Source organism: Megalobrama amblycephala, linkage group LG22 (genome assembly GCF_018812025.1).
Source record: "Megalobrama amblycephala isolate DHTTF-2021 linkage group LG22, ASM1881202v1, whole genome shotgun sequence".
NCBI classification, from domain to species: domain Eukaryota; kingdom Metazoa; phylum Chordata; class Actinopteri; order Cypriniformes; family Xenocyprididae; genus Megalobrama; species Megalobrama amblycephala.
Genome location: NC_063065.1, coordinates 2,873,552 through 2,889,298, shown reverse-complemented (window position 1 = coordinate 2,889,298; position 15,747 = coordinate 2,873,552). Strand labels below are relative to the sequence as shown.

The 15,747-nt window shown below is 37.9% G+C and overlaps 2 pseudogenes and 2 gene segments (V, D, J or C); 3 read left to right on the top strand and 1 right to left on the bottom strand.

Moving 5' to 3' along the window:
* Positions 1-7,999: 7,999 nt before the first annotated feature.
* LOC125257879 lies at positions 8,000-8,438 on the top strand (the record flags this gene model as incomplete). The annotated part of the segment is given in 2 exon segments: positions 8,000-8,139; positions 8,248-8,438. Coding segments are annotated over 2 exon segments (288 nt in total), but the record flags the coding sequence as incomplete, so codon positions are not given.
* A 1,891-nt stretch (positions 8,439-10,329) lies between these two features.
* Positions 10,330-11,069, top strand: LOC125257842 (annotated as a pseudogene).
* A 2,277-nt stretch (positions 11,070-13,346) lies between these two features.
* LOC125257856 lies at positions 13,347-14,088 on the top strand. The segment is given in 2 exon segments: positions 13,347-13,563; positions 13,653-14,088. Coding segments are annotated over 2 exon segments (387 nt in total).
* A 963-nt stretch (positions 14,089-15,051) lies between these two features.
* LOC125257848 lies at positions 15,052-15,494 on the bottom strand (annotated as a pseudogene).
* Positions 15,495-15,747: the final 253 nt, after the last annotated feature.

Sequence of the window (15,747 nt, the reverse complement as noted above, 5' to 3'; positions counted from 1 at the left end):
TTAAACCATCTTAAACCTGTCACTCCTGAAGCGTTTGCATAGAGAGAGTGTTTTACATGAGCGACACACGCTTCAGTGCTCTGCATGTGTTTATAACTCTGTCAAACATCAAACACAGGATAAGAAATCAATTTTTCTATCAGTTTCCATCAGTTTGAATGTTTGAATCCAAAATTCACAGAACTTCATACACATGGACAACAAGACTTTCTGAGTAAACATGCCGAGTTTCAGGAACTTTTTTTAAATCAGTCATTTATATGAATGGGATTCAGAGATGAAGGTCATAATACTAATGCTGTCCACCAGAGGGAGCCACAGGACAACAAATCCTTTCAGATCTCTTTATGAAAGTCTGTGTAAATGGTTCAATAGATTGACTTGTAGTATAAAAATGCATATAGGCCTAAATTCATTATAAATTCATTATAACTTTATTTCATAAAGTTAATAAAGCCCAATATAATTAGTTTGCAAAAAACTGTAATCTCCAAAATACTTACATATCATTCATTTTTATATTAATATTCATTTTATACTATACTATTGAAAACATATTTGTTGTTGCCAGACGTGACTGAATGTATTGCCGTTCAACTGAAGGAAAGAGACAATATTATCTGTCTATTTTAATATAGTACACAGAATAATACTTCCATAAAGAGATACTTAAAGACTCATATTTTATTTGAAAAGACACATGGCCATTGCTGTACTGTCTACTACACGATTCAAAGTGTTTCTGGATTGAAGTTTCTGAGCTGTAAAAGATCCCAATAACAATTCAAGCTACAAGTTAATCCTATTATGCTAGAGGATGTTCATGTGCATTAAAGCTGTCTAAAGACCAAGAGTTTGTCTTACATTGGCCATATAACCTGTTACGGCCAGGACTACAGTACCTGTTTGTCACTTTGGGTGGCGCAATTGCATACAGTGCTATAATATATAAATATATATATATAAGTCATCGAATAAACTTCCTGTTCATCAGTGGTGTGTCTGTCTGTTCACTCCGCCCTCTAGTGGCACAGTGATGTAGTGCAAGATAACATGAATTTAGAGCCTCATTTAAATACAGAATGAGTTCATTTGCATATTGATCAGATGCTTCAGTGCTCTGAGAGTGTTTATAGTGCTGTGAGTTTAACACTTCATCACTGACACACACAACAATCTTCATCAACATGACCTTCATCATCATCTTCATCTGGACTCTCACAGCGTTTGCTCAAGGTTTGTGGAGCACAAGTTTGATATCAATTCATTTCTTCAAGTATATTGTCAAAGTTTTGAGTTGATTTTCTTCTTGTTGTGTGTTTCAGAGTGTAGAGGACAGATCACCGTCACTCAGAGTCCCTCAATGACAGCAGCTCAACCAGGACAAACTGTGAACATCAACTGTAAAACCAGCAGAGATGTGTATTACAATAGTTATTATGGACATTATTTAGCCTGGTACTTACAGAAACCTGGAGAAGCTCCTAAACTCCTGATTTATTTTACAAACCGCCTCCAGTCAGGAACTCCATCTAGATTCAGTGGCAGTGGATCTAACAGTGATTTCACTCTGACCATCAGTGGAGTCCAGACTGAAGATGCTGGACATTATTACTGTCAGAGTAACCACTACATCAACAGTAAAGATGTGTTCACACAGTGATAAAGAGTCGTACAAAAACCTCCGTCAGTCAGAGTCACAGTGACTGAACTGATACTGCAGCTGCTCAAAGGAGGATCTGAAACATCGTCACACAACCATCTGAAATAAAATCATCAAAATTCAGCTTTTTTTAATAAATTATTGAGGTCAGAATTCAAAGCATTAGCTGAGACAAACAACTAGACAAAGTCCATCAGTGTCACTGTTAAATTTCCTCATATTCATACCCTCTTTAGACTAAAAATGTTGTGGAAAATGTATATCTGCCTTGAGATTTTGTGCTCTTATAGATCAGTGACATGATTGAGATCTACATGTGAGTCGTCCACCATATTGGATCAGTCAGATCTGGTCCGTGAACACTGGAGAGCAAGTGAACTCCTGACTGCATCTGCAACCTCTGTAATAAAGTTTCATGAGAACTAGTTAAATAGTAAAATCACTGTGGGGCATCGATTATAAAACACAAAGTTCCATTAGTTGCTTTTATTTGAGATATGGATCAACATGTGGATCAAGGTGTGGTTATTATACAAAAGAACAACAATACTGACATAAATCACAAGTATAAAAACATCAAACACTCATAAATAGTTGCAGAAACCTCAAGCAGCAAAACAATCAAATCAACTTCCACTTGATGAACACACACAGTCCTCTATCAGAACACAGTCCAGACCTCAACTCTCATTCTAGTGATTTCCAGCATGTCCACGAGCTCCAAGAGGAAGATGTGTGGCAGATATTTAAGGAATAATCAGTATCGCCCTCTACTGCCTCATTCCCTTCATAACCTCATTCACATATGAATATCTATATATGCAATAGACATTAGCTGCTATTTTCACAGCATTTAGTTGATCATTAATGTGATTTTACATATTGAGTTATACAAAAACACAAACCAGCACATCCTCACCTCTGAAAGGTTTTCCTCTGTCCGTCTGGAGTTTAAAGCTCAGTGGTTTATATGCTGCACAATGCTGTGATATTTTTGATGAAAGTCATTGATTTGTAAGAGTGAGTGATGAACAGCGTCATGTTGACCGTTGTGTCGATGTGTCCGGAGCGGTCGAATGGGCCTCTATGACACCACCTTATGTTTAACATCATTTTTAAATTCAGTGTGTGTCTTCCGGTATGATCCGCTTACACTTATTTTTAGATGTATAAACTGTGATATTTGTGATGAAAGTCATTGATTTGTAAGTGTGAGTGATGAACAGCGTCATGTTGAACGTTGTGTCGATGTGTCCGGAGCGGTCGAATGGGCCTCTATGACACCACCTTATGTTTAACATCATTTTTAAATTCAGTGTGTGTCTTCCGGTATGATCCGCTTACACTTATTTTCAGATGTATAAAACAGCTCATTGTGCTGCTTGATATTGCAAACTGACATATTATTTTAATGTATTGTCTTCATTATAAACACACTGGTCTGTAGTGTGAATAGTTTCACTGTTTACTGCACTTTATTATTCTTCTCGTTATTTCACTAATGAATCTGAAATCTTGTTCATTCACAGAAAACAGTCTATATCTGCACTGAAAAATAAGAAGGATACATATCTAAGCCTCTGGAATAATTACTTTATTTGTTTATGTATGCATGCATTCATATTTATGAAATTATTTATGCATAACTCTATAAATTAAAAATATAAATGCATTATTTATGGACTTAACTACACATGTATTTATTTAAGCATGTATTTTGTGTTTTATTTAACTTACTGACACCAAGTTTTAACTGATAAGCAAGATAAGAATTTATTTTAAACTTTTAACCGAATTTATGTTTCAGATGTAAACTAATGAATATGAACAAACCTCGTCTCTCTGTTAGTCAAACTCAACTGTCTCAAAGTTTGATGATCCTGTGACTCCAGCCCAGCCAACACAGCATGGTGGGGCCCAGATGGGTGTCACCTGGGCTGCCTAACTGGGGCCCAGCCGATTTTGTCTGGGCCTCTGGAAACCTCAATAACAACTTTTGTAGGTGTGTGACAGAAATAAAGTCAGTCTGGTTAGTAATAAGTGAACCTGGTAATGCTGTTTGTGGAGATGTTTAATCAGATCTTCAGTGATTTAATGTCTTTTATCTTCAGTTGATTTCATCGAAGGCTGTGGCTGAAGTCATAGTTCTTGTTGTTTCTCTGTCCTTCAGTGATTCTGCTCATTATCACCTAATTATCTCATTAACTCCAGCATGTTTCTGTGTTACATTTAACAGCCTGTAGTGTGCACACTGAGCAGTGTTCAATTCATCTGGACTAACCCATGTGGGGCCTTGGAAACCGTGGACAAAATCGGCTGGGCCCCAGTTAGGCAGCCCAGGTGACACCCATCTGGGCCCCACATATCTGTATTGGCTGGGAGAAACACTCAAAATAACTATAAATGTGTTTGTCATGCATGTGCACCTCAAAAAAAAAATACATTTATATATTCTTTTATCTATGAGGTTCATAATTTGGCCACATGTTCTTGTTTTTTCATCATGTATCTGCAGGTGTTTTCATGCTCCTGTAAGACTGATGCCAGAGTGCCTGGACCAAGAAAGGGCCACTCTTTGAGAAAACAAAGGAAATTAACATTTGAACTCTCTCTTGCAAAATTAGCGTCCCCATTCGAGACGCAATCACACTGAGTCGATCACACCTCAGCAATGCCTTAATCTACATTTCCCTTCCTTCACCCCCTCTTCCCCCATCTCTTCTCTCTACATACGGAGATGACCTGAAATTCACCCAAAATCTATATGGTTCAATGTGAACAGTTATCATACAATACTATACATGTTTGGTATCATTTGAAATGTCTCAGTGCGACTGGTACAAGGGTCTCATTCCCATAGAAGTAAACCAGAAAGTAATAAAGGTTTAAAGACTTTAGAGATATTTTGCTCTCTGTAATGGGTGTGTCCCTAAAAGGTGTAAACTACTCAGTCTGGGACCCTGATTAATGCAAATTACCATTGTGAAGTCATGTTTCCATTTGAAAGAAGTTTCTGTCTTGGTCTGGGTATTTAAAGAGATGTTGCAGGAGGCTCAGGGCTCGATCCTGTGCAGATGAGCCCACATTGCAATGTGCATTTTTCTAATGTCAGGTATTCATCTTTTACTCTGTTTCTGAGCATTTGATGTTTGTATTGATCATCTTTGAGATTATTATGTAATTGGCATGATACATTTACCTGACTAATAAATTGTTACATTTGACTTTATTCTGACTTACTCTGAAATTATTGACTCCAGTAGATTACGTTAAGTCCATAACCCCACAAATCTACGCTCAGGTTAGTAACGGACTAAAGTACAGTTTAGGTGGAGCAGTGGGGCACACCAGCTGATGTTTTAGAGCTCCGACTAGCACATTGGCATTAGTTAAGTATACTTAGACTGTGTAGGCTAATAATGGGTTTTTTCCTTTTAGAGCAACAAAGTGTTGCTAGATCAATCTAAACAGGATGGGCCTCAACCTCTGGTTATGGTGAGATTATTCTAACTAAGTGTCTGTGGGTAAACCACTGTGTGATTATGTAAAGTTACCACTAGAGGAAGCTAAATTGGTCAGCCTGATTTTATGGTAATGGTCATGGCCCCTAGTTAAAAGTAATCTTACCTTAATTCGGTGTGTTCAGATCTATGGGGACTAAATAAACGTATTCTAGAATGAGCAAAGTGGGTACGGCCTCTAGAATATTAGTCATCGCCTCTGTCTAATGACCAAGACTGACGAGATTGTGCGTATGAGATCATATGCCCGGCCGGTGCGAGACTCAAAGCGTTATAGGAATCCGAATGAACGAGTACAATAAGAGTAAAGAGTTAAATAGAGTAATCAAATGTATAGCTAAATTGTTATACAAATGACCAATAATTAATTGACATTCTAAACTAAATTCGAGGTCATAATAACATGGAGTCAGATAAAAGTTTACTTGGAATTAAACTACTTTGCCACACTGAAAAGACTGAATGCGCAAGAAACCTTCCCGGCCCGGTGGAAAACCGCCATCGGGCCAATTGGGCGGGCCTTACACTACATTTGAATTTAAACTTATTTTGCGATCATTCAAAAAGTATGTTTTATATGTGTAGTATTAATTTAATCCAGAAGTACTACATTCGCCATGTCGTCATTATCATGTGACCTACCAGCGTCAGTTGCGTCACTTCACCTCCATTCATAAATCCTCTCCCGTGGCCTCATGGGATAGTAAAGTGTCCATCGAATGCACACCGCAGAATCTCGCTGGAAGTAGTAGGTCATCCAGGGACTTTTCGCCTAGAGTTTTTCAAATACTATGTATTCGGACATAACATGTTGGTGTACTGTTTTTCACCTACCAGATAGGGAAGTATTCGATTTCAGACGCAGAGCATCTTTGTATATTTCATTTCACAGGAAATGAAGGACCCCACTGAGCAAATTACGTCCAGAAGACGTCTTTTTGAGGTCTTGTCTCAGGTTGAAAAGACGTCCACTGAGGGGCCAGAATGAAAGTTTTTATGACGTCTTTTTTTGACGTCTTCTGGACATCCGATATAGACGAACACGCAGAATCACCAAAGGAGAAAAATCTAAATTTTTAAGCCACCATTGTGGAGATGAGTGTTTGCTTTAGTTGGGCTCTTGTCCCTTGCCTTATTATGTTAAAATTTGTTTGGGCTGTTTTAACTGAGTCATAACAGCCAGATAAGCAAAGAGAAATGATCAGGTGTTGGTTATGTTTTCACATAATCATTATTTGATCTGAATCACTGAACTCATTTAGAGTCCAACCTCTGAGCTTTTACAATATGATTCAAATGATTTCAGAAAAGGTGTGCTGAACAAAAAATAAAATATATTTCTTTTAGGCACACACAGACATCAAAAATCAGCCTGTGAATCTCAACAGTGGTGACCATCAAAAAGCATGTTGCAGTGCATTCTGGGAGCCACCAATCAAAATTCACCCATGGCTCCCATCATGCATTGCTTCATGAATAAATTATGAGCTGAATTGTCTTAGTAATTTTCTTTATTCTCACTATTTAAATTTTGCTGTTTTTTTGTGACTTTTTAGTAGCTTGTTTTCTAATGTTCAGAGTTGATCTGTTGATCAGAATATGTTGCTTGTCACCGTTGTTGAGATTCACAGGTTGATTCTTGATGTCTGTGTGTGTCTAAAAGAAAGATTTTTTTTTTATCATGTAAAATCTTTCAGATTATATTGATAAAGCTGATCTTGTGCTGTAGAATCACAGTGCTGCTGTAATCAATAACATTAATATAACTCAGAGATTGGGCTCTAAATGAGTTCAGTGATTCAGATCAAATAATGATTAAGTGAAAACATAACCGACACCTGATCATTTCTCTTTGCTTATCTGGCTGTTTTGACTCAGTTGAAACAGCCCAAACAAAAACTATTATTAAGAAGGGTCAAGAGCCCAACTAAAGCAAACACTCATCTCCACGATGGTGGCTTAAAAATTGTGATTTTTCTCCTTTGGTGATTCTGCTTGTTCGTCTATATCGGATGTCCAGAAGACGTCAAAAAAAGACGTCATAAAAACTTTCATTCTGGCCCCTCAGTGGACGTCTTTTCAACCTGAGACAAGACCTCAAAAAGACGTCTTCTGGACGTAATTTGCTCAGTGGGACGCATTTGAAGGAGCCTTCGTCGCACAGCAGAGACGCAACTGACCTCTGAATGTGGCCTTCGAAGGATGCAGCCTCTGAATTGGGACACAGCCATAGGGTTCTTCTCATTTATTATTTTTGCATCCTCATTTCCTCCTCTCACTTCTTTTCCTTGCGTCTTAGCTCCACCCCCTCAGGATGCGAGGGAAGCATACACACCTCCCTGAGGTGTTCGATCGGTTTCCGGGTCACGGGCTGGAGGATGGAGGAGTGAGGAAATGAGGAAGCATCAATTTTTAGTATTGAGAAGCACCTATTATGTCTTTGGAAACAAGGGACAGTCTTCATGGGTGAATAATTGATTCATTCACTCAAATGATTCATTCAAAACACTATTTCATTCAGGAACTATTATGAGTCACACTGTGGTTTTTTTGCAAATATTTCAGTTGGCCGTACAAAAACAGACCAAGTAACTGTTAATATTGTGTCTAAATTTTAAGCTTCTTGTTTACTGAACTGTTTTACAGCAGCAAATTCACAATTAAATTTGTGCAGATTTTCTGAAAAAAAAGGGGCTCTGGATTATTAACATGTTTCTGAAGTCTGAATGAAACAGAATATTAAACCATCTTAAACTTGCCCACAATCTCCTGAAGCGTTTGCATAGAGAGAGTGTTTTACATGAGCGACACACGCTTCAGTGCTCTGCATGTGTTTATAACTCTGTCAAACATCAAACATGATCAACAACTGTTTTTCACTAGAACTGAACCTACAACCAACAAAAATGACTTTCAGCACCATATTGATCTGGACGCTGGCAGTATTATGTCGAGGTTTGTGTCAGTCAAGATTACAGACATTATTTACTTGTTATTTTTATGTGTTGTGAAGATATATGGTTGTAAAAGTGTTTGTGATTTCTAATCTTTCTCTCTTGTCAGAATCTGTTGGTCAGGTGACAGTGACTCAAACTCCCTCAGAGCTGCTCTCTCAAACTGGACAATCAGTCACTGTGACCTGTAAAACTAGCAGTGATCCAGACGCTCTGAGCTGGTACTTACAGAAACCTGGAGAAGCTCCTAAACTCCTGATTTATGCAACAAACCTCCTCCAGTCAGGAACTCCATCTAGATTCAGTGGCAGTGGATCTAACAGTGATTTCACTCTGACCATCAGTGGAGTCCAGACTGAAGATGCTGGACATTATTACTGTCAGAGTTGGCACATCATCAACAGTAAAGATGTGTTCACACAGTGATAAAGAGTCGTACAAAAACCTCCGTCAGTCAGAGTCACAGTGACTGAACTGATACTGCAGCTGCACTGTTAAAAAAATAAACGCTAAAAAACAGTTAAATGCAGGGCAGCACAGGGCGCCAAATGTTTACACTAATAACGGTCAATGACTGGCAAAAGTGTCTGCCAAACAAAAACATCCTAATTCATATCCTAATTTTCTTTGAAGCTTTTACAAAAATAGTTACTTTACAGGTTTTTCTAGAATTAATTTTGTGAAACATTCTCTGTAAAAAGTACATCTCTTGCAGTTAACCATTAGCCAACAACAGCACACACATGAGCTGATATAACTATCACTGCATCAACAACTATACAGCTACTGCTTTTAAATAAGACAAAACAACATCCCTAACTTTCATTCCTTTGCTGGACTGAAGCACAGGCTCTACTCTTCTGCACAATGGTGACCTCAAAAAACTCAGACATCAGAACATTAAACACTAAGGCTGAAAAGATAACACTGAATCAGTGTTGAAGTTAATTAAGTGATTAATTAAGTAAGTAATGATTGAGCATTAGTGATGAACACCTGCTGTAAACAAGCAGAATCACTGAAGGAAAAAGAAACACAAGAACTATAACTGATTTCAGTCAGATGAAATCAACTGAAGATAAAAGACATTAAATCTCTCAAGATCTGATTAAACAACTCCACAAACAGCATTACCAGCTTCACTTATTACTAACCAGACTGACTTTATTTCTGTCAGATGTCTACAGCAGTTCTTATTGAGAATTAACAGAGGTTTAGATGTTGATGTCTCATTGAAAATAAGTTCTGGTTGAGGTCACCATTATGGTGGTTAGTGCTTGCTTTAGTTAAGCAGTTTGACTCTTGACTTTTTAATGTTACTTTTTCTTTGGCTGTTTTAACTGTGTTTGTAATGGCAAGAACAGCAAAAGAAAATGTGATCTGATGATGTTGGCTTGATGATAAGAATGTAATCAACATGTAATCCTCTCATTTACTGATCTCATTCAGAGTCTAGTTTCTGATTATATAGGTTATGTTTTAAAAACTGCACATCATTGATAACAGTATTGTGACTGCATCTCTTGATACTCATCCCTGGTGATCATAACTTGAAAAATATGAATAATTGTTCACATATATTTTTTTTAAAACAGACACTCTGAATACACACAGATATCAAGAATCAGCATATGAATCTCAACAATGATAACGTTTCATGCCTAAAACATATGGCTCCAGTGATACATAAAGCTTGAGTTGAGTTTCATGACAGAAACAGATCCTCCATCATCACAGGACAGATGTGTTTACCTGCAGCATTAGTGCTGGTGATTTTATAGTGATTCACCAGTAGATGGAGACAAGAGACTGACTTCATGAGTGAGTCAATTAATCATTATTATATTATATCATTAATCAAACAGGAATTATTGTGTTTCTCAGAGTCGCTGCAGTTTGTTCTTCTGCGGCTTAGTTTGGAAATATTTCAGTTAGCAGAACAAAACTGGCAATATAAATTACTAAAATGTAAAATTCTCAATAATAGATTCCTGTTCATTAAACTGTTGTATAAAAGCAATATCACACTTGTACTCATGATGTTGGTGATGTTGCTCCTGTCTGATGTTGCTTTATCAATAAAGGATTATATTAACATGTGAAATGTTTTATGAAATCTCAATGAAACCACATTAAACCATCTTAAACCTGTCACTGCTGAAGCGTTTGCGTAGAGAGAGTGTTTTACATGAGCGACACACGCTTCAGTGCTCTGCATGTGTTTATAACTCTGTCAAACATCAAACATGATCAACAACTGTTTTTCACTAGAACTGAACCTACAACCAACAAAAATGACTTTCAGCACCATATTGATCTGGACGCTGGCAGTATTATGTCGAGGTTTGTGTCAGTAAAGATTACAGACATTATTTACTTGTTATTTTTATGTGTTGTGAAGATATATGGTTGCAAAAGTGTTTGTGATTTCTAATCTTTCTCTCTTGTCAGAATCTGTTGGTCAGGTGACAGTGACTCAAACTCCCTCAGAGCTGCTCTCTCAAACTGGACAATCAGTCACTGTGACCTGTAAAACTAGCAGAGATCCAGCCCTCCTGAGCTGGTACTTACAAAAACCTGGAGAAGCTCCTAAACTCCTGATTTATTATGCAAGCACCCGTCCAGTCAGGAACTCCATCTAGATTCAGTGGCAGTGGATCTAACAGTGATTTCACTCTGACCATCAGTGGAGTCCAGACTGAAGATGCTGGACATTATTACTGTCAGAGTTATCACTACATCAACAGTAAAGATGTGTTCACACAGTGATAAAGAGTCGTACAAAAACCTCCGTCAGTCAGAGTCACAGTGACTGAACTGATACTGCAGCTGCTCACACACTTTCACACACTTTCACACACACTCAACAGTGCAGAAACACAAATATGATCTTAATATCAGCTTTGTTGAGCTTCATCAGTATTGTTTAAGCTAATTATAAATTCTTTTGAATTTTATCATAATTTTTAGATCATTTATGGTTTATTTATCCTCATTTCCACTCACTCAATATTTTAAAGTCCTTGATATTTTTGATCATGTACTTTTATTATTTTTTCTTCCTAATCTTAGTTATACAGTAAAGATGTGAGGAACTGAAGCTGTCGATCACACAGCGAGAGTTTATCTGGACACTCCTGTTATAATCAGTGACGCTCTTACACTACACAATCAATCTCTGACTGGATTTACATCGTGTTTGCATTGTTAGTTATGGTGAAAGCATTTCTGGAGTGCAGAAATTTAGTTGTAATGACGAGATCACTGCATTCACACCATCAACAGACTGTCTGTCATCTGCTCAGTTTCTCATCACTGCAACCTTCCCTGTGATGAACAGATCTAAATATAAGACAATAATCAACACTTTTCACCATTCGTTCATTTAGACAGCTGTAATAGTAAAAATGTAGTGATAGTATTCGAGAAGTTTCCATAAACATCAGAGCGCTAAAATCAGAGTGGAAATAGCCATTTATTTCTAAATTATGACAATTATTTGATGTAAAAATCATATGAACATTATAAGTGCACCTCAGGAAACATTATAAATAATCATAAATCAGTTGGTGAAGAGACTCAGACGCCTGCAGTGAAATCTGTTCATCTAGGAAACACATTCACCATGTCCTGTAAAAGCAGTCCTGACGTCTATCAGAGTTGGGATCATCAACCTCTATCCTGGTGACCTCAGTGACCCGTAAAGAGTCCAAAAACCTCCGTCAGTCAGAGTCACAGTGATTTGTGCTAGAAACACTGAATAAGTTCATTCACAAATATGAGGCTGCAGCAGATGAGAAGATTTGAAGTCAATAACATCATTTTAGAGCTTCAGACGACTGAGAATATCGAGCACAGGTGAGATTATCAGAGATCCAAACACTGAAGGGTTCATCCTAGACCATTTGTCTATTTAACCCCAAATTTATCTGTGTATCATCTAGATACCCTGAAGACATCAAACAAGTGATCAACAGAATTTGGATTCATCAGATTGTTGAGAAGAAATAGTTTTATAAGTGTATTGAGCCATGGCTAAATGAACTATCTTCTAAACGCTTTGACTAATTAAAATTCTTTTGATAACTTTTGTCATTAGTGTCTATAGATGACATGCAAAATTTCGTGTGAATCAGTCAAGTGGTTTAGGAGATCGAAAAAAAAGTTGAATGGCAGACGAACTACAACATGTTGTACTAATGTTGTCCACTAGAGGGAACCACAGGAGAAGAAATCTATTTTTCTATCAGTTTCCATCAGTTTGAATGTTTGAATCCAAAATTGACAGAACTTCATACACATGGACAACAAGACTTTCTGAGTAAACATGCCGAGTTTCAGAAACTTTTTTTAAATCAGTCATTTATATGAATGGGATTCAGAGATGAAGGTCATAATACTAATGCTGTCCACCAGAGGGAGCCACAGGACAACAAATCCTTTCAGATCTCTTTATGAAAGTCTGTAAATGGTTCAATAGATTGACTTGTAGCATAAAAAAATGCATATAGGCCTAAATTCATTATAGTTTCATAAAGTTTAATAAATCCCAATATAATTAATTATTTCCAAAATACAGATCATTCATTTTCATATTAATATTCATTTTATACTATACTATTGAAAACATATTTGTTGTTGCCAGACGTGACTGAATGTATTGCCGTTCAACTGAAGGAAAAAGACGATATTATCTGTCTATTTTAATATAGTACATAGAATAATACTTCCATAAAGAGATACTTAAAGACTCATATTTTATTTGGAAAGACACATGGCCATTGCTGTACCGTCTACTACACGATTCAAAGCGTTTCTGGATTGAAGTTTCTGAGCTGTAAAAGATCCCAATAACAATTCAAGCTACAAGTTAATCCTATTATGCTAGAGGATGTTCATGTGCATTAAAGCTGTCTAAAGACCAAGAGTTTGTCTTACATTGGCCATATAACCTGTTACGGCCAATTTGTAGGTCACTATATTAGACAGCCTGTATGTATCCTTTGGCTCAACCAGTGACTTTAGGCCAGGACTACAGTGCCTGTTTGTCACTTTAAGTGGCGCAATTGCATACAGTGCTATAATATATAGTGTTTAACTGTTTAAATACACACTGGAGCCCCATCGAATAAATTCATCACTGCATTAACTCATTATTATTCACCTCGTCCGTTCCTGTTCATCAGTGTGTCTGTCTGTTCACACCGCCCTCTAGTGGCACAGTGATGTAGTGCAAGATAACATGAATTTAGAGCCTCATTTAAATACAGAATGAGTTCATTTGCATATTGATCAGATGCTTCAGTGCTCTGAGAGTGTTTATAGTGCTGTGAGTTTAACACTTCATCACTGACACACACAACAATCTTCATCAACATGACCTTCATCATCATCTTCATCTGGACTCTCACAGCGTTTGCTCAAGGTTTGTGGAGCACAAGTTTGATATCAATTCATTTCTTCAAGTATATTGTCAAAGTTTTGAGTTGATTTTCTTCTTGTTGTGTGTTTCAGAGTGTAGAGGACAGATCACCGTCACTCAGAGTCCCTCAATGACAGCAGCTCAACCAGGACAAACTGTGAACATCAACTGTAAAACCAGCAAAGATGTGCCCAATTGTAGTGGGAATGATAAATGTATATCCTGGTACTTACAGAAACCTGGAGAAGCTCCTAAACTCCTGATTTATTATACAAAAAGCCTCCAGTCAGGAACTCCATCTAGATTCAGTGGCAGTGGATCTAACAGTGATTTCACTCTGACCATCAGTGGAGTCCAGACTGAAGATGCTGGACATTATTACTGTCAGAGTTATCACTACATCAACAGTAACAATGTGTTCACACAGTGATAAAGAGTCGTACAAAAACCTCCGTCAGTCAGAGTCACAGTGACTGAACTGATACTGCAGCTGCTCACACACTTTCACACACTTTCACACACACTCAACAACAGACACTCCAGATCATAAAGAGATTCTCTCAGAAAGGTTTCTTTAGATCACTGTAAACTGAACACAATCACAAACTTCAGCAAATGTAGTTGTAAACAGAAGCATGTATGTTCATTCATCTTCAGCTGTCAATCATAACACAAGAGCAGCATATATAAACAGCAGCTTACGTCACTCCAGTGAGAATATTCTTCCTGCATCCCTCCATCACTCCATCTCCACCTTTATGTCCATTTTAATTCATTTCAGAAGTCCTGATGTTCATAGTCGAGTCTTGTGACAGAAACAGATCCTCCATCATGGACACGACAGATGTGTTTACCTGCAGCATTAGTGCTGGTGATTTACAGACTCTTTCTGCAAGTTACATCGTTACGCCAGTAGATGGAGACAAGAGACTGACTTTATGAGTGAATCAATTCAATTATTAATCAACTGATTTGTTCAAAACACTGAATCATTCAGGAAAGAAACAAGCATATTTGATGGCTCTGTCCCAATGAAGAGGCTGCATGTTCGTTCTGAAGATCAACCAATGAAATGATCCTTCACAGCCGCACTGAAATGTTATTGGTTCACGCTATAGTCAGTCTCTGAAGGCAGGAAATCAACTCCTTTTTTCCCTTATTAATTTCATTATTGCCTCCAATCCTCTGACATCATATAATTGTATTTTATTTCATATATATATGGCTCAGAATATCAAGTCAAACAGTGAAACTGAGTGGAGTTAAACTCATTTGCATCACATTTGTGATTGTGTTCCTCTGAGAATTGAGCAGATCTCGTTTCATCATGTATCTGCAGGTGTTTTCATGCTCCATTGAGTGAAGTTTATTTATAAAATATGAGCTAAAGCCCTGATCCAATGAAAGAGCCGAAACAAAAATGACACAAAAAAGGACATAATGTTACAATTATGTTTTATTGACTGAATTGTAATAAAATGAAGACTGTAAAAGCACACATATAGTCAGCAGATCTACTCTGAACACTGCTGTCTCCTCACAGTGTCTCCAGTGGACGCAGACTGGCCGCTCCGTGTGGCCTCACAGCTCACCGAGACGCTCTTCATCCACTCCTCCTCAGAGAGAGTCAGGCTGCTGCTCCAGCTGTACAGACCGTCCTTCTCCAGGAGCCCAGCGCTGCTCTCCTGAGACCTGCTGCTCCCGTCCACCTTCAGCTCAGGCTCCAGTCTGACGGGAAGCCCTTGTTGGCCACACACACCAGTGTCGCTGTGTTCAGAGAGGAGATCTCTGCGCTGGAGGGCGGCAGGACGCTCACTTTAGGAGGAGTGACGCCTGAGAGAAGCACAGAGAAATCAGTTACCAGTGGCTTTCCATTAGGATTCAAGAGAAAACTAGGAGAAATTCTCCAACACATTAATGTTCACAAACTCCTACACATGAAAAGAGAAAATGTTCAGAATTCATTTCACATTCTGGTAAATATGCTGATTAATTATTAAAGCTGCAGTCTGTAAGTTTGCCTCTTTGTCTCCATCTCTGTTTGAAACCTGCAATTGCAGTTATTTGTGGAATGATCTTCCTCACATGGGTTGTGCGTCGGCACGGCTCCTCAGCGCGGACGAATCTGATGTTTTGAGGTGTTTGTGTGGCTGTCAGTCACCGCACCAGTGTGGATCTTCACTTACT